This window comes from Euprymna scolopes, chromosome 10, assembly GCF_053919585.1.
Source record: "Euprymna scolopes isolate OS-2025 chromosome 10, ASM5391958v1, whole genome shotgun sequence".
Taxonomy (NCBI): Eukaryota; Metazoa; Mollusca; class Cephalopoda; order Sepiida; family Sepiolidae; genus Euprymna; species Euprymna scolopes.
In genome coordinates, this window is record NC_136491.1 from 68,929,947 (window position 1) to 68,954,970 (window position 25,024).

The 25,024-nt window shown below is 33.5% G+C and overlaps 1 protein-coding gene across 1 annotated transcript in view; it reads left to right on the forward strand.

The window, feature by feature from the left end:
* The window catches only part of LOC145286065 (delphilin-like), a 207,777-nt gene extending 183,516 nt beyond the window's left edge, over window positions 1–24,261 (forward strand). Inside the window, exons 22-29 of the mRNA XM_080134738.1 lie at window positions 2,226–2,312; window positions 6,834–6,902; window positions 12,090–12,176; window positions 13,664–13,793; window positions 16,672–16,724; window positions 17,905–17,973; window positions 22,795–22,959; window positions 24,090–24,261. Coding sequence (XP_079990864.1) covers window positions 2,226–2,312; window positions 6,834–6,902; window positions 12,090–12,176; window positions 13,664–13,793; window positions 16,672–16,724; window positions 17,905–17,973; window positions 22,795–22,959; window positions 24,090–24,119 — 690 coding nt within the window. The 3' untranslated portion in view covers window positions 24,120–24,261. The remainder of the gene's footprint in view (window positions 1–2,225; window positions 2,313–6,833; window positions 6,903–12,089; window positions 12,177–13,663; window positions 13,794–16,671; window positions 16,725–17,904; window positions 17,974–22,794; window positions 22,960–24,089) is intronic.
* Window positions 24,262–25,024: the final 763 nt, after the last annotated feature.

Sequence of the window (25,024 nt, forward strand, 5' to 3'; positions counted from 1 at the left end):
TTTTTTTATTTACTGACGTTGGCTTAGTAACTAAATGATTTATTGATAATTTTGTAACCCTTAAACGCATGCCGGAAGATTTAAATTGGTTCATTATTGTTGTAATGAAAAAAAAAAGTTTCATTCAACACAAAACCAAAAACACATATTAATGATAAATGATTTATTATTCTATTCATTGAAATTTACTAATTTTTAAATAAAATAGTAAAAAAAAAAGTTAATAAAAAATAGTTGCTTATATGCGCATGTAAAAATGTTTGTAAAAGTGAGAAATTATTTTAATCATTTCAAAAAATTGGTATTTTTGTTTGTTTTTTTTTTAGATTAGGTCCACCTTATAATCACCCCCAACCTCCTCATCTTAAAAACAGCTTCCGGAATAAACACCATTTTTGGAAGGAGGAGGTGAAAAAATATTTGCAAAATTTAACTGATATTTGTTGTCAGCACACCCACCCGAAAATACTATTTAAAAAAAAAAAAAAGAGGAGGGGTTCAGTGCCCGTTGCAGAGAAGTAGATTTATTTATCAATAAAAGTTGCAGAGAAGTAGATTTATTTATCAATAAAAGTCGTCATTTAAAAAAGAAAATTGTGGAGGTGGACCTAAATGTAAATATTTACCCAAAAAGTTATCCACTCATGTAAATTAAAAATGTCTGTAAAAGTGAGAAATTATCAATACATGGTGTAGTTATTTTTCTTTTTTTAATATTCATGAAAAGAGTTAAGCCAACATAAGTAAATACATGAATTACAAATGTTTGTAAAAGTGAAAAATTATTAATAAATGTTTAGTAACTTTTTTCTTTTAATATTCATAAAGAATAAAACTTTTTTTCCAATATTCATAAAAAGAGTTAAGCCAACGTAAATAAATAAATGTCTGTAAAAGTGACAAATTCAGGTTTAGTTACTTTTTTTATTCATGAAAAGAGTTAAGCCAACGTAAATAAATAATGTTTGTAAAAGTACGAAAGGCAACGTAAGTAAATAAATGATAAATGTTACGTGCGCATGCGGTAGCCTTGACTAAAGGAGGGGAGGGCTAAGGAGCGATCATTAAATAATTCTGCTGGTAGCCATGGAACTCAACGCCCAAGGAGTACCTAACTTTATTTTAAATATTGATTTTCCAAAGGACTGTTTGAATAAATCAACAATGAATAAAATGGTGCTTCTACCCTTTATTGCCGAAATTGGAGGCGCCATTTTTTTTCACGCACTTGCTATCCAAATCTAGGGGAGACATCATTATATGACCGAACGATTGCTTCCGGAAAGGGAAAGAATAAATTTACAAAAATTAACATTTATTACTTCCGGAAACGTTAAATTAAACTAAAATTATCATTCATTACTTCCAGAAAATTGGTAAACCAATATTACTGGAGAAAATGAATCTTGACAATTCAAAAGAATCTTTAAAATTGCGGCCGCGGCATTACTCTGCTCGATAAATTTCGGCACGTTACTTACGGAAAAACGGTTGATTAAACTGCAGAAGCACCTGTTAAGCTATACAAGTTCTATATATGATTAACCCCCCCCCCCCCCAAAGAAAAAAGAACGAAAAGATATGTTTTTTTGTAAACTGGTCGTGAAAAATTACTAACAGCATTATTTTTACTATAAAATTAGATAATTTTTTTTTACGAAAATATTTCTTGTAATTTAAGATGTCCGCCGTGTATACGTGCGCCTTGTGAAATGTCACGTGACTATCGCACATGCGTAGCGTAAATGAAGTCAATGAAATGGCCTTTGTGGGTATGCGCAATCAGCCGACTTACGCCATTTATAGCTGATTTTATAAAGAAAATAATCCATTGAAAAAATATTAATATCTCCGAAATATTTTCATATCGTTTGACAATTTAGTTTTCACGTTTCTCAGCTATTGACAAGACACACAAAAGACAGTGTAAATTTTCCAAGATAAAAATGTAAGTGTATACTTTTTAAACTATTTTAAAGACGAATTAAATTAATTTTCAATTCATGAAACACATTTTGTCTGATCTATTTTAGATTTGCGCTCCATCGATCGGGAGACAAAAGGAATCAAGTTGCTGTTGCTGTTGTTGTTATTGTTGTTGTTGTTAATAATAATAATAATAATAATAATAATAATAATAATAATAATAATAATAATAATAATAATAAAATTAGGTTTTCTTTTTATTCATCAAAATTAAAATTGTTTTCAATTCTTTTCTACAGATGATTCAGATTCCAAATTATGAAGACCGAATACGAACATTGATTTTTAAAGCCAATTTCACAGAACGAACAAAAGAATTAAAAACGGTAACATGCAACTTTAATTTGGATAAACTCAAAACTCTTAAAAATCATCAGGACCAATTTTGCATTGATATGGTTCCTTTATTTATTTATTTTTTTTTTTTTTCAAATCTGTTTAATTTCAAATGTGTTCAATAGTAAATTTGAATAGAATTTTGTTGTGACAATGACAGGCAGCAGCTTTGTTCCCCACATAGACAATGGTTGTCAGGATAAAGATAAAGCCAAACTCTTTGTCAAGAACTTCGCAGCTAATTCTACCCTTTGCAACCAAGGCTGCCAACCCCCAATATTTCTTCCTGTATCAGAAAACATGCTATGTGATATACATATATCTGTACGTGATGTGGCCAAGTTAATCAAAAACCTTGATTCCAGTAAAGCAACAGGCCCTGACGGTATTCCAATTATAGTACTCAAAAAACTTCAACCTGAACTAGCGCACATACTTACAAAACTGTTTAAACGTTGTCTTAAGGAGAATTGCTTCCCATCACCCTAGAAAATCTCATCAGTATGCCCTGTATTTAAGAATTCAGGTGATCGCTCATCCCCCTCTCAGTACAGGCCAATAAGTCTCCTGTGCATCATGAGTAAGTTACTGGAATCTGTGCTAAATAGAGAAGTAATCAACCATCTCAGCAGAAATAACTTTTTTAGTGGCACACAATATGGTTTCCGTTCTGCTAGATCTGCAGCAGATGTGCTTACAGTTATATATCATAGGATTAGAGAATCTCTTCATGGAGGCAACCTTTCTAGGGCAATTGCTCTTGATATATCTAAGGCCTTTGATAGCATGAAGGTTTACTTCACAAGATCTCTAGTTATGGTATAGCTGGAAATGTCTTCTCAATTATTAAATCATTTCTTTCTGACAGGTTCATAAGAGTAGCAGTTGATGGGCGAAAATCAGAAGCTCATATTATTAATGCTAGAGTTCCTCAGGCGTCCATCTTAGGCCAAATTCTTTTCCTGATCTACATTAATGACGTTCCAAATCACATCCTTACATCATTCGTAGACATTTATGCTGATGACAGTACCATCTATGGTAGCACATCTAAGACAGTAAACGAGAAGTTCTCTCAGATTCTCTTTCCTCTGATCTTGAGCACGTGGTACAATGGGGAAAGGAGTGGCTGGTTACTTTTAATGCATCTAAAACCAAGCTTCTCTCTTTACATCATCAACGTTCTGATCCCCATCTGGCATCAGTTGAAATGAATGGCTCTCATCTTCAGGAGGCCTCAAGTTTTGACAAGCTTCTGGGCTTGACCTTTACTCCTGATCTTAAATGGAATATGTACATCAAATCTGTTGCCAAGGCCGCTGGAAAAATGGTGGGATCCTTCTATCGATCCAGTAGATATCTCACTGCTGATGCAATTCTGTATCTATATAAGAGCGAGGTACGTCCAAGGATGGAATACTGTTGCCACATCTGGGCAGGAGCTGCTAGAAAGGACTTGTCCTGCCTTGATAGAGTTCAAAATAGACTTTGTAGCCTTGTAGGAGATGTCCTTTTTTCTTCCCTGCAACCTCTATCTCACAGAAGAGATGTTGCGAGTTTGTCTCTACTGTATCGTTATTTTCATGGAAAGTGTTTGACTGAGCTTCAGTCTATGGTCCCCCCTCGCCAAACTTTCACAAAAAACACTCGTCTAGCTGAAAACACTATCAATAATTTCCCACACTCGTTATCTGTTCCTAAACCTAAACGTAAATTCTATGAACAAAGCTTCTTTCTTAGAACTGCACGCCTGTGGAATTGTCTTCCGTTTTCCTGCTTTCCAGCTGACTACAATATGGTTGTGTTCAAGTCTAACATAAACAACTTTTTGATGAGTCATTCCATATAAGTTAACAAATTTACCGAATTTTCATTACTGACGATTACTATATTGTCCAATTTCTACTGTACACTCTTTAACCCTTATCCTCGAGTGGCCGCTTGGCCTTGATAAGTGGTGATGCCTATGTTAAAAAAAAAAAAAATAATAATCACTATCATCACAGCAATTACAGTATGATTCTAATCAACAAACTAACTATAGTGTGATCCGGTCATTACTATCATTATCACCATCATCACCAGCACCTACAATTTGTTTTCCAACCAGCCAAAGTTATCCAGCCGTGGTTCTCTCCAAAATGTGTTGCTGCCATTGCACACAGAAATCACTTTTTCCATCGCTTCCAACGTAATTGATGTACTGAGACTAAAGCTGCTTCCAGGACTGTCAGCAACCAATGTAAAAGAGTAATAAAGAATGTGAGTTATTTGTATGCTCAGTCAATTAAGTCCAAAGTAGCTGAGCAGCAGCTTGGTTCCCACCAGTTTTGGCAAATAGCAAACAGGGTCCTGAACAAAAGTGTATGTTCTATCTCAACAATCATCAATGGACTTGAGGTAATCTCGTCAGCATCAGACAAAACCAAACAAGAACTTTGCAGCTTATTCTACTCTTTGTAACCAAGGCCGACAACTCCCACCCCATATTTCCAGAAAACATGCTATGTGACCCACAAATATCTGTGTACGATGTTGCCAAGCTAATTGAAAACCTTGATTCCAGTAAACCAACTGGCCCTGATGGCATTCCTATTATAGTGTTGAAAAAGCTTTAACCAGAACTAGCGCCCATACTTACAAAGCTGTTTAAGCATTAGCTTAAGAAGAATTGCTTCCCAATACCCTGGAAAACCTCATTAGTATGCTCCATATTTAAGAATACAGGTGATCGGTCACCTTCCTCTCAGTACAGACCAATAACTTGTACGTCATGAGTAAGTTGCTGGAATCTGTGTTAAATAGAGAAGTAGTCAACCACCTCAGCAAAAATAACCTTAGTGATATGCAATATGGTTTCCGTTCTGCTAGATCTACAGCAGATATGCTAATGGTTATATCTCATAGGATTAGAGAATCTCTCGATGGCAACTTCTTTTCTAGGGCAATTGCCCTTGACATATCTAAGACCTTTGAGAGGGTATTGCACAAAGGTCTACTTCACAAGATCTCCAGCTATGGTATAGCTGGAAATGTCTTCTCAATTATTAAATCATTTCTCTCTGATAGGTTCATAAGAGTAGTGGTTTATAGGTAGAAATCGGAAGCTCATATTATTAATGCTAGAGTCCCTCAGGGGTCCATCTTGAGCCCAACTCTCTTCCTAATCTACATCAATGATCTTCCAAATCACATTCTAAGATCTTTCATAGACATTTATGCTGATGACACTACCATTTATGGCAACACACCAAAGGCCGTAAATGACTAAGTTATCTCTGATTCTATCTCCTCTGATCTTGAGCATGTGGTACAATGGGGAAAGAGGTGGCTGGTTAATTTTAATGCATTTAAAACCAAGCTTCTATCTTCACACCATCAACGCTCTCATCCCCATTTGACATCAATTGAAATGAATGCCTCTCATCTTAGGAAGGCTTCATGTTTTACAACCTTCTGGGCTTGACCTGAAATGGAACATGTACATCAAATCTATTGCCAAGGTTGCTGGAAAAAATAGTAAGATCCTTCTACTGCTCCATTAGATATCTCACTGCTGATGCAATTCTCTATCTATATAGAAGCCAGGTATGTCCAAGGATGGAGTACTGTTACCACATCTGGGTAGGAGCTGCTAGAAAAATCTTATCCTGCCTTGACAGAGTTCAAAATAGACTTCGCAACTTTGTGGGGATGCCCTTTTCTTTTCCTTGCAACCTCTTTCCCACAGAAGAGACATTGCGAGCCTGTCTCTGCTTTATAGTATTTCCATGGCAAGTGCTCGTCTGAGCTCCAATCTATGGTCCCTCCCTCGCCAAATTTTCATGAAAAACACTCATCTCTGAAACCACTGTCAATAATTTCCTGCACTCTTTATTCGTGCCTAAACCTAAGCATAGATTCCATGAACAAAGCTTCTTTCTTAGAATTGCACACCTGTGGAACTTTCTTCCATTTCCCTGCTTTCTAGCTGACTACAATTTGGTAGTCTTCAAGTCCAATGTAAACAAATTCTTGATGAATTGTCCCCTTAAATAATCCAATTTACCAAATTTCCACAACTAATGATTGCTACATTATCCCATTGACTACTGTACACTCAATAACTCTTATCCTCGAGTGGCCTCCTATGTCAAAAAAAAAATGCATCAAAAGTAACAGCTCTCAACAGAACGACCAAAGGACAATTACACCAGTATAATGATTATTACCATCTTATAGTAACGAGCCATCATCTTTCCTTAAATCATGAACTCTTTTCCTAATGGTTCCATATTTATTTCTTTGAAATAAATGCTACCTTTATATTTTGTTGCCTGCACAAATTTATTTTTCCTTCCTTTTATTGCTGTATTTATGTTTGAGTCCGGCCGCTGCTACAAATATTTTATTATGATAGAAGTGTACATTTAAGTACGAATGATTGAATATTATTATAAATTTATTTCATGATAAGGAAATTTAAAATGAAACAAATTAATTTGGACTGTTTTAAACTATTTTTCTTTTAGATTATCGCAAACCTCAAGTCAGCTTCTTTGGAATTGCGAGAAAGTGAGTTACTTGCCAACATTTTACAGGTAATGAAGAAAAAACTGATTTTAATTTTCTAGCAATCTCCATTTTTCGAATGGACTTGATTAAAAATACTTATAATTTTTCTAAAATGTAAAACAACAAAAAAAGCTTTTACTGCTTAACATTCTTTTTTATTAACGATAATGTTTTTGTCATTTCTTTTAATGAATTAGGATTTTGAGTTATTTTACTCTTGTTGAGGATGCTGTCCTTCAAGGAAATAGAACTCTTCAACTTTTCTAGAGATAGAGGATGGTTCTATCATAGCTATCACTATATTTAAAGATAAGCAGAAATCTTATATTTAAGATTTATTTTTCATGTTTAAGTTGTTTATGACATGACCGTCTAGGGAAGCGATATTGCTCCCCATTAGGGAGACTAAATCCCCTAAAACCCTGAGTAAGGCCCGGTAAATATGCTTAGATTGTCTGTTAAACATTGATTGAATCCTGAACGGCGGCGGGTGACCTATCAAAGTGGATGAATTTATTGTGTTTTGTAAAAAACAGACAGGTATTTTATTATTTAAAGAAATGACAGGAAATGTCAGAATAAGGTGGAATGAAATCATACATTCGTTTGGCCTGAGGAATATCTGCTCAGACATTCTGACTTTCTGAGTAGGAAAAGTGACAGTGATTGACCTTTTGGGGCGTGTGAAGGGAAATTGTTTTGGTTCCAGATTCATAGGCCATGGAAGACCTGTTGAGGTGCACATACACAAAAAGGATTTGAGGATCCCCCAAAAGATGTGTTGGACCCTGATTGGTTTAGCAGATTGCCCCAACTATCCTATCACCTCCCAAAGGCCCAGGCCGATTTTATCAAATTAATGCCAAATCTCGAGAAAAACACATGCTCCCAGGGAACCACCCAACCCCTCCATCCATCCTGACCATCATCGTGGAGAATGAAGAATAAGATTTTGGAAAATCTTGATGTTTCTGGTGTAATCGAACTGAACAATGTACATATGTAAAAACTTGTAATTTTTGGGAAATTAACTTTTTTGTAGTATAGAACCTTCCGAGTGTGTCATCCTTTCTTTTTTTTTTTTTTTTTTGGCTTGCATGCAAAGTTAATTGATTTTCAGCAGAAATTGACACAAAGCCTGCGATGCTGAGAATTCATGTTAAGCCCTCTCGGTAGATAGACGATCACTGGCCATTGCAGTGTCAGCCAAGTTAGAAGTCACATCTGCTGACCTGCATAGCGGGAGGACCACAGTTCTAATTTGTTACATTTTTCTATTAGCAATTTGAAAGATTAGAGCAAATATTTGAAAGATTAAATATTTTCAGAACAGTCATCACTTAACACAGTATCTTACACACTTTGCAAATGATATTTCATTCATTTTTAATGTATAAAAGATTCATATTCTGTTTTACGATCCATCACAAGACAGAATGTATGTATATCAACCGTTACAAAAACTTCTGACTGAAAATAAATAAATGGTTCACAACTTAGAATACATCAGATTTTTTAACTTCCAGAAAGTTTGTTTCAAACCGGACCATGACTAGGCTCATTATTCTCTTTGATTTAGAAACTTAGATGTTGTCTCTACAATTTGATAGAATATATACAAACCTGTTATAATAAAAGAGTACATAAAGATGTTATAATTTTTTTTTTTTTTTGTAGATTTCACCACTATATCACTGATATTAAAAACATCCCTGATTAGATGGTCACTATCTTAATAATTTTTATTATGATATTACTCTGTACTGCTGTTTATATATCTATAATATAAAGCTGAACGTCTGTGTGTGTGTGTGTGTGGTCACGAATAGGTTCCTATATGGTTAACTATTTTAAAAAACTGATTACATATAATGAAAGAAGATGTATCGAGACACAGGAATGGGTATGTTTGATCTGGCAGAACGGTGGTTCATTAAAATTGTGGGATCTGAGTTCGTGCTGGTTCACAAAGTATGGAAATAAAAAATTAAAAAAAAAAAACGTTTACAAGTGTTTTTGATATAGATATACATAAGAATACTTTGATAAGTATGTTTTAACTTAAATAGAGATGGTATAATAAAATTGTGTGGTCTGCGTTCGTGCCTGGCCTCCATAGAATGGAAATAGGCACAAACTTTAATAAAGACTTTTCATATCTATTTGCGTAAGTATACTTTGATAATTATGTTTCAGTTTGAAGAAATATGGTATGATAAAATTATGGAGTGTTCGTTCGCACCTGACCTCTATAGAATGGAAATATGTCACAAAGTTTAACAAGGTTTTTTAATATAGATCCACAGAATATTGTGATAAGTGTTTAAGTGTGAGCAGGTATGGTATAATAAATTATGGGGTTTATCTATTTAATTTTACTTTCATCATATTTTGCTTTGGTTTTGATACCCCCAAATTCAACCCAAATTTACAACCCTTCCTTTTCATGACCTATCATACTTTCATAAATCAGAGTCCATTTTCTGTGGGCTGTTTTTGAACCCAGTCAACGACGGGTATTTTTGCTAGTATATATATGTGTGTGTGTGTGTGTGTGTGTGTGTGTGTGTGTGCACGCATTTATTAGTTATTAATTCACTTCATTTTTTGTGGCAATTATTTGGTGGTCTGGAGTAAAGGTTTGGCAAATAAAGTCAAAGGTGGCTTCATGGCTGGGTTTGAATCTCCCGACCAGCAGGAATTGTCATCTTGCACTGATGATTGCGTAAGCATGAAACATTAGTGTCTGTAGGTATAAAAGAATAATTATTATTTAATTATATATTCAAACACTGTCCTGTTTGAATATATGGTCAAGTGTTAGTTTTACTCATTTAGAACTGCTTTAAAGCTCATTTTGTGATCAAATTTTGAATAATTTTTATAGTTTATAGGTCACCTTCTCAGTTATATTTAGAAAAAAATTTTCAATTTTCGTTCAGTAAAACAAAAGTTATAATAAAATTACTGGTGTTCAAAAGTTCTCAGAATATGTGAGGAATGGAGAGATGTTTTTTTCTGATTGGCTGTTTGTTACCATAGCAACAAAATCTATTTGCCTTCCTTGCAATGTTTTTATTCGTTGCACGCCTACGTTGTTTGCCTTGTCGCCACAATTACGTCGATTCAGTTACTACTGTTGTTAATAATTCACCGCTGTCCCAATTTGTCACTCAGCTATACTGTCGTTGATAATTCACCGTCATTGTGTTCAATCGCTAACCGACCTTTTGCCTTGACTCACACGCCAAAACTGACTGCTGACTATTTATTTACTTAATTACATCTTTTATTTGATTTTTTTATTTAGTCAATTTAAGAAGTTGGTAATAATTTTTTTTATGAGTTATTAACAAAGGAAAGCCTGGAAAAATCATGGATTACATAGAAAAATGCGAGCATGAAAAGTAATATGGTTAAGATTAAACGTAGAAAAGTAAAAGGACTAGTTGTTAAAACTGGGAAAGAAAAAGACAAGATATTCTAGTTAAAAAAATATAACAAACTTATAACTTAAAATATTGCAGCATTAAGAACTAATTATATAATATTAAATTGAATTTTAAAAAAATCTTAATGCTGCAATATTTTATAAATTTATTATATTTTTTACTAATATCTTGTCTTTTTTTTCCAATTTTAACAACTAGTTCTTTTACTTTTCTAAGTTTAATCTTAACCATATTACTTCCCATGCTCGCATTTTCTATGTAATATATATATATATATATATATATATATATATATATATATATATATATATATATATATATAAACATAGTAAGAATCTATGTGGATCTATCTATGTTTCAACATATTTTCATGTCTCATCAAGACTCTGATTGATTCTCAAATCAGAGCTCTGACAAGACATCAAAAAATGTTGAAACATTGACTAATCCGCATAGACTTCTAATTATGCTCGTATAATTTTATATATATAAAAGCTTTAAACTCATATATTTGGAAAAAAATATTGGTTTTAGTTCAGGGTAACTACATACCGGAACTTAATATATATATATATATATATATATATATATATATATATATATATATATATATATATATATATATAAGAGCAAACAATTAATAAAACATGTTAAAAAACACTTTGAAAAAGAGTTAAAAACATATTTAATCTGAAAAGGAAACACTTATCAAATGTTTCCTTTTCAGATTAAATATGTTTTTAACTCTTTTTCAAAGTGTTTTTTAACATGTTTTATTAACTGTTTGCTCTTATGATAAGCTCTATCTCCTATTTGGTTTTATTGAGTTTTTACATCTGGTTGAGATTACTTTATAAATATTAATTCTTTAATATTTATAATATACTTTAGTTTTACCATCTTGGATCATTTTGGTAAATTTAATTGTAATTTTATTTTATATATATATATATATATATATATATATATATATATATATATATATATATATATATATATATAGAAAGAGAGAGAGAGAGAGGGAGAGAACATATTAATTATAATAAACTTTAATGACCTAATTTACGCTCATCATCTTTGAACCACATGTGTGGAAGTGAAGATGAATGTGATTATAGGTGTGGTTCAAAGATGATGAGAGTAAATTACTTATTAATACAGTTTTTTATTTAATCGATACATTCATGACTGATTCAGAAAGGAACAAATACGTCGTCATTTTATTTTTCCACGTGGACATGGACGCCTTATCTACAGGAACTAAAAAATGAAAAATGTTTAGTTGAATTTATCTGTTTATATAAAGCGTATACATTTATATATATTTATCCATATCTTTTTTATGCATAGGATTCACTCTTTAACTAAATAATTATGAATTTTGGAACACAGCTGCTAAACATAAGAAGTCGTAATGTGGGTTATATTTAGTTTAATTTAGTTTTATGCAATGGAGTAAAGAGGGGATAGATGCCTTTCATGCAAATTCAGATACCTCTGATATTTGTGAAATTTTAACAAGAGATATTAGACATAAATTAATAAATGTTCTCCAAATTTCAGCGTATAACATAGGCACAACCTCCCACTTAAAAAATTAAATATATTAGATTTGCATTAAATTTGATCTATAGTTATTAGAAACCAATTAAGAGAGATTCCGTGAACTTCAATTTCTTCTTAAGACCTTTTAACAGTGTGATTATTTTAATCAATCACTATTAGAACATGAATCTATTTTTATTGAATTTGAAATTTCAGTTGATTCTTGCCATGGGAAACTACTTAAATCGCGGAAATAAAAGAATTGCTGGTGCATCTGGTTTCCGAATCTCATTCCTCGCACAGGTAAAATCATTTCGGAGATTTTTTTCTTTTTCAGGACACGTTTAATAATAAAATAATGTACTAAGAATCAAAACAAACAAAATTAAGATTTAAGTTATCGATGTGTCGATTACCGCTCCCACTTTGTTTACATTAGATCGTAACAATTCTGTATATTCCTGTCAGCAGAGACAAATATGTGACCAATGCCTCACGATTATGCATGCTAAAATAGCAACGACATTTTCAACAACAAAGAAAATGCACAAAAACTTCATTAGACAACAGACTTTTATTTTGGTCCAAAATTAATATCTATATGGGCAATAAATACCCAAGACATTTTTGCCTAAAAGAAATCCGGCCCGAAAATTAATTATAGTCATTCATTTGTTTAGTGACATCATCAGTATGAGCGACTTTTTGTGAAGTCAGCAACTTCACAACAAATCTTCAATCTTGGCCTGAGAACTAGGAGCCTCCCATCCTTACTTGACTCCAGTCAGCAGACCTAGTTGCTGTGAGAACCAAGGGCAGCAGCAGTACCCAAACAACCCTTCTCAGGGCTAATTACCACAAACTAATAATGCAATTCACACTTCACTCTCTACTGTTGATTGCCTTCATAGCCTACCAGTTCTCGCATCTGTTTTAACTTCACTCACTTCTAACGACCCCATGAGCTCCAGCTCATTTCTGCAGCATCCAGTGGTCCTAGCTCATTTTTATAGTGCCAGCTACTAAGTTCAGTGCCCACTGACATCCAGTTTCCTGTTCCAATGCCCACTTACATCTAGCTACTCATTCCAGTTCCCACTAACATCCATTCACCAGTCTCAGCACTCATCAACGTCCAATTAACTGCTATAATCTGGCTACCAATTTCCAGCATCAGTTCCTGTCTATATGACTCGAATCAACGTTAGACACATCATCTTACCTCAGGAATGCAAGAATCTCAATCCTGTGAAATGCTTGTTCTTGCCACGGCTGATTCGGATACACAATCTCCACTGCCATACAATTTACCATTTTTTCTGTTTGGTAAAATGAAACATAATACCTATCATCTTTAACTGATCATCTGTGTTTGTCATCTCTTTGCTATTGCTATCACTTCCCTTGCCTTGTGTTTACTTTATTTGTTGCACAGTCGACTGGCATTTTCACTCTTTCGATTCTCCTGCAACAAATTTTTTTTTAATATTATTTACTCACATTGGTCATCATCGATGTTTACCAATAAGTGGTGTTCCTTGGTGTCCACGTGACAAGTCTCCAAAAGTTTCCACTACTGTTCACTTCTTTCGAGACCATTGCAAATCACTTCAAGTTCTCACAACAGCCAACATTAGCAAAAGTTATCTAATTTTTATAGATATGTGAATAATTTAAGAAATTTATGATTTGCCCTAATTCAACCACATACAAAATTCATACATTTTTGTGATCAAGCCATGTTGTTGCATATATCAAATAATGGTATTCGTTCTTTCCTTTGCTTGCAGATTGACAATACAAAAACCTCTGACAACAAAACCACGTTACTTCATGTTTTGGCCACTGCAGTCGTGAAGAAATATCCTAATTCTTACAGCTTGCATGATGAATTAAGTTCCGTTATAAAAGCTTCCAGAGGTCAGTATTGTTAAGTTATCTCCCTTTATGCTGAGATAAAAGGAGTTCTTTTCTTTGTGTTAAGTTCTTAGAGTGATCTCCCTTGCTTGTTTTTGTCGATTATTGACTGGAAAACAAAGATGAAGGTTTTAATAAACGGCTCTGTGTCTATGATTAGAGTTATGTGAGGAACAAATATAAAATACTACATTTAAATGGATTTGCCAAAAATGTTGTTCATTGAAGTGACCTCACAAATAGTGTAGTAGTAGTAGTAGTAGTAGTAGTAGTAGTAGTATCTAGCAGATCCCCATGGAATTTTTGCAGTGTTTTTTTTTACATCAGTTTGTATAGTTTTCTGTAAATAATGATATTTCTTTTGTAATAATAAATGTTTATCAGAGCCAATACAATTAGGACAAAAGTTACAGTTTTTTATGCTGTAAAAATAATTGTTAAATATTTTATTTGTTTTCATCAGTAAAACATCTTTTACGATGATGTTGGTGATTTGCTTTCCTTTGCCTTGCTGAGAATAATCCATTCATTTCGTATGAATCAAGTGATTAGTGTTGGCATTCATTTCTTCAATATCTTTCTAGTTAGAAGTATTTCTAGACAGAAATTGGGATACATACTGAAGGGACCACGTGAAGGTTGCCAACATCCTTAGGTGAAAATGTGTCTATGGAATGAGTTGAATCTGAACTTGGCACATCCAGGTTCTCAGTCTATGTCATTAACCACTTAGCCACAGTCACCTCCCTGATGTTGTTGACTAGTTAGTGTTAATCAAGCATTTCAGACAGATGAATGACCCCAAAGTACGAAAATTTGCAAAAGAGAGAGTTAATAATGCAAGTTAAAGTGTTCATCGCATGAAAAACATAATGAAGCAAATGCAGTAGCAGCTGCCATTCCTAATTGTAATAATCATTGCAGCAGTGACATCCAGAAAGTCACTGGCTATAAAAAGCTAAAAACTGGAATCAGTTCAAGTAGAGAATATGTCTGCTTATACTTCGTATACTTTATGTTTTGTGCTGCTGCTGCTGATCATCATCGTTCATTCGTTTCATATGAATGATGATGATGATTATTGAATTGCATTTATTCCCTCGATATATTATTAGAATTCTGTCTTTCTGTGGAACGAACTGGATTTGAACTTGGCACACCCAGGTGTTGTTAACTGCTGAGCTACTGTCATCTTTCTGATGCTGCTGGTGTCTTGATCTTACTTGATTCACCAAGACCTAGGATGGATGTCCTGCATGAGGCTGAATTATGTCTATTTCAGGAGCAATATTTGTTAAAGCGATTACTTCCGAATTAAATGTTGGAGTATGTAAATATGATAGATATCTGAAGACATGGCTAAAACATTGTAAGCATAAGAACAAACAAAAAAACGCAGTTCTGCCTCATAAGTATATAATGATATTGTAAAAAATAACAATTTATTTTTACAAGGGGCATGAAATAAGTAATGCCCCTGACCCACTTCCAGTTGTCTTATCTAGCTGAAATTTTGCATGTGCAATGATTTATATCTCTACGAGTTATGTGGCAAATTACAGCTCTGAACTAATTGTGGTTTCTTATGGTGTTTTACAGGTGTTTAAACTGAGTCAGGTGTGAAATGGAGCCTGTTGAATGTCGAGCAGTGATTCGGTTTTTGTATTTGAAAGGACGCACACCACAGGAGACTTTTGATGAAATGAAAGAAACTTATGCTGATAATGCCCCATCATATGACCTTGTAAAACGCTGGTATCGTGAATTCAAACATGACCGGAAGTCTGTGGAAACAGCTCCCAGACCTGGTCGCTCCCCTTCTGCCATTGATGAGGCATCTCTCCTCAAGTTGAGGCTGCCATTTTGGAAGATCAGCACATTACTATTTGCCAAATAGTAAAGATGTCAAGATTAGTACAGGGTCTGTGGAAACTATCATTCATGATCATTTGCATATGCATAAGATGTCTGCCAGATGGATTCCCAGGTTGCTCACATCATTCCAGAAGCGAGAACGCGTCGAGTGCTCGAGGATGAATTTGGAGATGTTCCAAGAAGATGAGTCAAAGTTTTTCAAAAGACTGATTACACAGGATGAAACCTGGGTCCATCACTATGATCCAGAGACCAAAGCCCAGTCAATGCAGTGGAAGCACTTGGACTCACCACCTCCAAAGAAGGCAAGGGTGCAGCCCTCCACTGGTAAGGTCATGCTCACAGTCTTCTGGGACCAGGACGGAGTAATGATGACAGATTTGCTAGCAAAGAGTACCACATTACAGGAGCCTATTATGCTTTACTTTTGATGAGATTAAGGGAAGCTATCAAATCAAGAGGCGGGGCAAGATCAGCAAAAGTACCCTCTTCCTACAGGACAACGTTCCAGTCCACAACTCGCATGTCACCAGATCAGAAGCACAGGCGTGTGGTTATGAAATCCTCCCTATCCTCCCTACTCTCCTGACCTTGCACCCTCTGACTTTCACCTCTTCCCAGCCATGAAGTTGTTTTTAAAAGGAAAGCGTTTCCCAGATGATGCAGCCTTCATTTCTGAAGTCATGTCATGGTTGGAGGACCAATCTGGGGTGTTCTACAAAAACGGTCTCCAGAGCTTCATCAAACGATGGGAGAAATGCATAACTCTGGGTGTTTCCTATGTAGAGAAAGACTAATAACTGTGCCAAGTTTCGTTGCTCTACTGCTATGGGAAGTGGGTCAGGGGCATTACTTATTGCACGCCCTTTGTAATTTCTAAATGCTTATGCAATAAATACTTTCAAAATACTTACAATAGATTGTTTATCTGGAAAAAAAAATGTCAATTTATATGAAAATGCGTGATTTATACATCCATTTTTTTATGAATCTCATTTTATTTCAGTGTCTAGTACAGATGTTTACAATGAAATCCAAGAGTTAAAATCTTCTCAGGAGGTAAGAATGTGTTCAATATTAAAATATGTGGAAATAATCAATATGAAAATACATAAAAGATTTTTACATATGAATAAAAGTAATCATTCAGTTTCAGGTAATTAGATTTGTCTTTGTAGCAAAGGAGAAGATAACCTCAATTTCTCTATTTAGGTAGTGACCATCAGAAGTTATGGCGAGTGAGTCGTATTCGCTGGCCAAATGCTGAGGATTATCAATACTTTTGGTATGAAAGCAAGTGTTCGTTCATAATATCCAGTCTGTATCTATGTCAATAAATCTGTTACACTATTACTCTGGTGATTAGGCACTGGTCAATTTTTTCTTTTTAAAAACTGTATACAAAGTGATAAACCAGTATATAATTTCAACTGGGGCTTTGTAGCATAGTGGTAACACACCTGACTGCAGGCTCTGTGGTTGCAGGATGAGCCATAGATACGGCAAAACACGTGTCCATGGATAATTATCTTATATATATATAATTATTTTTGTATCTTATTGTTTTCCATAATTTGACATGACAATTACGTATTATTTGTTTTACTTCAAATTCGATATTTTTTCGTTATTATTATATAGACATAGAGAAATATTTAATAAAAACACTGTTAAACTGAGCTATAATTATACTAATAATCAAGAGAAAATAATTAAGAGTTATAATAGATTAATACTAAATCATAATGATAGAACTTACCTCTGCAATGAAGAAACTTATATAGATAGCACTTAAAAATCTTTAGCATGTCCTCAATTTTTCATCCACACGCTGAATATAAAACCTTAAATATCTCAACAAAAACAGATTAATAGGGCAAAAATTCTCCCCATCACAACACCACCACAAATATACTAGTACAACAGGACAGGGCACCAACTCATTATGCTTCGCCGATTATATCAGCATGTAGAAATTGAAATGTAATGTAAACAAACATATCGCTACACAATGCCCTCTATAAATATGGATCTAAATCACAGTAGTCATTTATGTCTCAATTGCAAGGTGTCAAAAAAAGGAAAATTTAAAAAGAAAATAGTCTGTTTTCCTGAATGTTGTCTTATTTGGTTTTAAAATATAGTTCTGTTTCTAAATATTGTTGTTGTTGTTGTTGTTGTTGTTGCTGCTGCTGCTGCTGCAGTATAAGAGTAATAGATTTTTCTTCTTTTTTTAAAGAATATTACCAGTATTATCGAAGGATTGAAAGACTATAATTCCAGTGACAAAATTCAAGAAATCATGACTGTATCCTTTTATTTGTTTCTATATATTTTAATCCATGTATTTGTGTTATATCATGTTGTCCGAAAAGTTTGTAAACACTTGCAAAAAATGGAATTTTTATGCAATTTTTAATTGTTTTGTACGTTTATATTGTTATAGTGATCTTCATCTTTCTATTCCAGATGGCAATTGATAAAACTGCGCTGTGAGTTTTGATTCGTTACTGCTGTAAGCAAAGTCTTTCCACCAGGAAAGCCACAGAAGAGATTTGTGCTGCCAAAGATAAAGGAACAATTGCATATGCGGCAATCTCAAAGTGGTACAAGCGTTTTAAGTCTGGCGACATGACTCTTGAAGATAAGCCTCATTCAGGACAGCCATTAAAGCTGAATGATGGAGACTTACAAACAGGGTTGGATATTACGCCTTCATTGAGCACTCAAGAACTGGCTGATGAGCTTGGAGTTGGCAAATTCACAATTCATCAATACTTGAAACAACTTGATTTTATTCACAAAAAAAAAAAAAAAAATGCACCAAGATCTGCATGAACTCACCAAAGCACAAGCCAACAGATGAGTTGAAATTTGCCGTCAATTGCTCAGCAATCTATTATTAGACAAGTGTTTTTGGAAGCGCCTTGTGACATCGGACAAGAAATGGGCCTATTTGGCCCAGTGCAATCAAGACAAGCAATGGGTTCAGAAGATCAAATCAAGATCGATTCGGCAAGAAAGTCATGTTGTGCATTTGGTGGAACTTTAAAGCAATCGTGCATTTTGAGTTGGTTGCAAATAATCGTGCCATCAGTGCAAACCTTTACTGTAAGCAAGTCTACTCAAATTTGAAGCAAAAGTACCCAACTCTGATCAACCAGAAATGTGCCTTGATGTAACAGGACAATGCCAAACCTCACACTGCCAGGAAGACCAAAGACAAGTTTAAAGAACTGGATGGCATTTAGGTTCTGCTACATCTAGCCTACAGTTCTGACTGTGCTCCATCAGATTATGGCCTTTTTCGCTCAATGCAACATTTTCTGAAAGGGTGCCGATTCAACTGGTTATGTGAAATTGAGGAAGTATGTCAAGAATTTTTTGATCCAAAGCCAGCTGAATGGTACTTTGACCAAATCTGAAAGCTTGCAGATCGTTGGCAGAAAGTTTTAGAAAATGATGGTCATTTTTTTTTTTTTTAGGCTTAATTTTTGTTTTTGTTTTTGTTATTACTTGACAAGTAAAATTTCAATTTTTTGCAAGAGTTTACAAACTTTTGGGGCAACCATATATAATGAGAACTTAATAATAATGGATTAAAAATATCTCGTATTGAGTGACAGATTTGCAAATGATTGACAGGTGTGGAATCAAAATATGACCTTGGTAGTTGGCGGAAGTTGAAATCTGTCACCAGTTTTGCTAAAGAGTAGAATCTTCAATCACAATAATACCACATTCACTCCGGGTGGAGTGGGGGGGGGGGCATCCTACTTAAGATTCTCAAATCGATTTAAAAAAATAAATAAATAAATATGTACATAAATAAATAAATTGTTTTTATTAAAAAATAATTTCATTGGCATGGGGTAGGGAAAAACAAAAAAATGAAAACAGATGTTAGTAAAACCCTTTCAACCATTTTTAAATGGTAGACTGACTACTGCTTTCCAGCTTGCTAAAACCGAAAACAAGCAGGCTGGTATCAGAAATCTAAATGGGAAAAGACAATAATAGGATGGGGGGAGTTGAGGAGTATGTGATGTTCTTCTAAGATAAATGTAATTTGGGGGATGCCAGAAGCGAAAACAAAAATGGGGAATGGGCATCTCAGAGGTTTCCTATTGAGAAGTGGGGCATTCACTTGACTAGCTAAGAAACTAAAAAGGTTTACCTTAAAGAGTCTGAAGTCTGACAGGACCAGGAACCGCATGTGCCATGCTCAAGCAGAGAACACATACTTAAACCTGACTCTTCTGTGTAATTGGTTTCATTTAACTATTATACTTAATTTTTTTTATGCATAATTTCTGCATCATGCATAATTGTGTAGAATTCAAATGATGTATTTTCGAATAAGTTTTCATTATTAATACCTTTACTTTACATATCATTTTAAAGAGCATTTTTTCGCTCTATCTAATCATTTGAACTAACAATGGTTTTAAAACAATTATGTCTTCTTTTCAGAACGTTGAATACAAGACAGAAAAAAAGCGAATTTGCACAATTTTCTCATTTCAATTTAAGCTCGACCAAAAAGCTGCGGAAACAGCTTGCGATATCAACAAAGTGTTTGGCCCAGGAACCACTACTGAATGCACAGCACAATGCTGGTTGAGGAAATTTTATGATGGTGACGAGTCTTAAAGATGATGAGCATAGTGATTGGCCATCAGATGTTGACAACGATCAATTAAGAGCCTTAATCAAAGCCAATCCACGCACAGCTGTTCAGGAATTTGCTTCTGAATTAGATGTAATGTATACAATGATTTCCAACCACTTGAGGGAAATTGGAAAGGCAAAAACACTTGATAAATGGGTGCCTCATGAATTGAACAACAACCAAAAGAATTCCGTTATGAAGTGTCATCTTACCTTCATTTATGTAACAAGAATAACCTGTTAAAAAGTTAGTTCTTTACGATAACTGGCAATGCTCAGCTCTGTGGTTAGATGCTGACAAAACTCCTCGACTGTTCCCAAAGCCAGAGTTGCACCAAAAGAAGGTCATGCTGACTGTTTGTTGGTCTGCGACCAGTCTCATTCATTACAGTTTTTTGAATGCAGGCGAAACCATTACAGCTGTGAAGTACTGTCATGAAATGCATCAGAAACTTCAACAAAAAAAGCCAGCATTAGTCGACAGAAAAAACTCAATTCTCCTCCATGACAATGCCTTACCACATGTTGCTAAATAGACCCTACAGAAGTTGAATGAATTAAGCTATAAAACTCAGCTTCATGTGTGTGAAACGTCTCTATCAAACTCCCCTCTGAATATTTAGTTTACAGACTTGAAACTTGATATATGGGGTATTTGGATCTCAGGAAGACTTTCAATTTGGTTTTAGTGTGTAAAAATAGCTGCTAAGGGGTCAAAATTGAAAAAAAAACAGTTTATCTTGGCAAGAGTAAATCAACTTAGTTTTGAGCAAGCATACACATATATATTTAGCTGGAAGTCGATTAATTTTAGCTTTTTTTATCCATCTAGTGATAGCTCATTCGATAATAATGAAGGCTGAAGAGCTAAATAATGACTATGGCTGGAACACTGAATGGTTTGGTTTCGATTCCAGCTGATGGCACCAAACTCAATTTTTTTTTTTAACTTTTGAAATTATTACTATATTTATTGGGTACAATATAATAATCAATAGAGAATTTGCTCTATATTAAGAAATACAAAATCTGCATAAATTAAAATATTATAGTTAAGTATATTTTACAACTGGGCGGCCTGCTAATATATATATATATATATATATATATATATATGTATAGCAAAAAATGGTAATTAATAAAAACCTGAAGAAAGTGCTCAATACTATTGTAGAGCAAATATGTGTTTCATTTTTTATTACTGTTTTTTCTGTTTAGTTACATATGTTTCAGTTACTGGATCGTGTTGGCGAACAGTAACCTTGTCAGACCTTACAAAAATGCAGAAAAAACAGTAATAAAAAAAATGAAATGTATATATATATATATATATATATATATATATATATATGAAAGGCACTCTGTGTGTGTGTGTGTGTGTGTGTGTGTGTGTATGTGTGTGTGTGTGTGTGTGTGTGTGTTCGTTCGTTTCCTATGGACTCCGAAACGGCTTGGCTGATTTTTATGAAATTTCATCAAATATACTTTATGTGTCTGGGAGTGTTCTTAAATAGGTTTTGTATCAGAATGCCTCTGATAAGCATTGAAAATGCCTCTGATAAGCATTGAAGATCGTTAATCAAAAATGGAAATATTCAACTAAGAAAGGAACAAACTGATTTTGAACAAAGTTAACACCTTATAAAGCTTAACATCACAAGTGCATTTCAGAAGTTTTGTCATGCACAAGCAGAAAGCCTGGTGTATAAAATTAGCAGTAGGTTCTTTAATAAGACAGAGGTGCATTTGAAATGAATGTTTCTGTTTAGAACACAACTAAATCATGATACTTGACTTTTGCATTTTAAACTTTAATTTAAACCATTGTATAAAAATATTTTCATAAAATCAACAGTAGGTTCTCTACAGTACAATGTAGACTGCAATGTATTATAGACTAAGTTACTGCGAGAAGGCATGTGAAGTTTCCTCTCCACAGTGGCTCCCTAACTAAAGCAAAAAATTCATCAATTTGGTTGAAAAATGGGAAATTTCAACGATTTTGATGACAATGTATGGTGTGGAACAGTCGTTGATCCTCATTCAATCCGGTCAACTTTACAAGTTTATTATAATCATCAGGTGTTTATGCAAAAAAATGTTCATGTTTTGATATATAATAAAATATGAAAAGATTTTCATATATTATTATATTCCTTGTTTAAACACCTGATGATTATAATAAACTTGCAAACTGTATATGTAATCATATAAGACAATGTAACATATGAATAGTTTTTTTTTGTTTTGTTTTTAAAGAGTATCTGAAATGTTAATTATAGTGGACAATTGATATTTTCAAAAAAGAAATTAAGACTTGATTCCATTTAAATAAAAATTGTTGAAGCTTTTTGGCATTTTTAATTGTATTTTCTGGTATTGAAAGATGACCATTTTTCAGTGATTTAATTCAAATCAAAGTTTACTTTGAGAGTTAATTCCTTAACAATTTGAAAAGGATTTCCTTGCAAATGCAAAAGAAACAACGCAGACTTTATTGGATTCATTAGAGGAAGCACTAAAAGAGTTTCAGATAACACTATATTATTTTGGAGAAGCCGATCACAACACAAACACACAGAAAGTCTTTGACATATTTGCCACATTTGTAAACAAATTTGAGGTAAGAAAAAATATATTATTTAATTTTTTTCCTTTATTATATGGATTATTCGAACTACTGTTCTCAACTTGAGTGTTGAACCTTCAACCTCCATAAGGGTGTCGCTCAGAACTGAATTTTTATTTAGTACTTTATATGTTACACCACAGGTCCGGGCGATACTAAGAATACGAGTGCAAATTACTAAAGACTTCTAACCACTAATGGAACAAGAGTATATTACCCTGTGGATTAAAAAAAAGGGAGTTCCATTCAAAATTTTGTAATGATTCTAGAGTTTGACATAAAGATTCTGGAGTTTAATACAATATACCTGAAGAAGATTGAAAATTATATCAACCGAAAAGTTGTGAGAATAGCATTCAAGATAAGAAGTGGTCCGAATAATCCAAATTATCAATCCTCATCTGAAAAATAACGATAGTGTAGAGAAAGATTAGCAACGTCTCTTCTGTGAAAAAGAATAGAAGATACCCTCCTCCCCATTTCGAAGTTGGGTTTGTACTCTCTTAAGGCAGGAAAGACTTCAGCCCATCAACAACTACTTTTATAAACTTATCAGAGAGAAAGGATACTTTGACATTGGGGACTAATATAACAATCCTCTGTCAACCTGTATTTTTCATTTTTAACTAACGAACTCTGATTTGTTTTACTCCTAAAACTGGACTGAAGCATATGTACGATACACCTTTAAATATATACGATACACCTTTAGCATATTGTGTTTCCTGCCGGTGTTAAACAAATGCAAGAAGTTTTTAAAAATGTGGCTGCCAGTATGCTTGAGAACTATATTTTATCAAAGGAGAAAGAACGTGGATCAAAAATAACTCCAGGTATAACTGTTTTATCATGTGACCTTGTTAATTTGCATCTATGTCTGGTGTTAGAAAAAAAAAAGATGTCCGTGTCATTTGTGGCCACTTGAATCTTCCTAATGTTGGAAAATGAAAGTTAAGCAATGAAACAGAAAGAAAATGGTAAAATCAAAACTGTATCATTCCATAACAAACAAACAAAAAAGAATAAAGTAAATGTTATTGTCTTCTACAATATAAATTGAAGAATGAAATTAAATATTTTTATATACTTCTTCATTTCAAATTGTTTTGTGTTTTTATTTACAGAAATCACTGAGGGAGATTTCCATGAAATGAATTCACAAAGTGTACAGATTTTGTTTTCCCACTGCAACGTTTTTTAACTTTAAATAAAAATGAAATTATGTGAAATTCGTACTTATGAAACAAAGTTTGTAATAAAGTTTTCAAATTAAAAAATTTGGTCATTTTTTTCCAATTTTATATTCCTTATTTGTTTTGAAACAACTTGGTTGTAAATATTTCATTGATGGTGTTTTGTTATGGATACAGATATGTCATAAATTCTAATTGAATACAATATTCTACTTCCTATAAGAATCCCATTCAAACGATTGAATAATCTTTCATAACCCAGTCGAAAAACTAGGCTTCTATTATGTCTTCCACTTTAATCTAAGGTGATTATTAATAAAAACAATATACACTTACACACTGATAATTCCTACTTTTAAATTATGGTCTTTCTTTTTTTCTTCTCTTTTTCCTCTTACTAACACAACATCTACGTATATTTTGAATGTATATTTCGAGTATATATATATATATATATATATATATATATATATATATATATATGATTGCTACTTCTGGACAGAAGTTTGCCATCTCTCTCTCTCTCTCTCTCTCTCTCTCTCTCTCTCTCTCTCTATATATATATATATATATATATATATATATATATATATATATATATATATATATATATATATATATACTCGAAAATATCTATACTCCTATAAATTCTTTTTCCTTTTGTGTGTATTGATATTCATATTAAAAACCCTCTTTTCTATTAGTATTTATTTGCTTTCCCACCAAAGCAAAATGTGACATGAGGTCGTTTTAAAGTGGGGTTAAACCAGCTCCCAGAAAAAAAGGGAAAAGGGACACTCTGGTTGGGTCCAAAAGTAGTAATCGTCACAGTATAGAGGGTTTTCCATCCATTGATTGAGACAAAT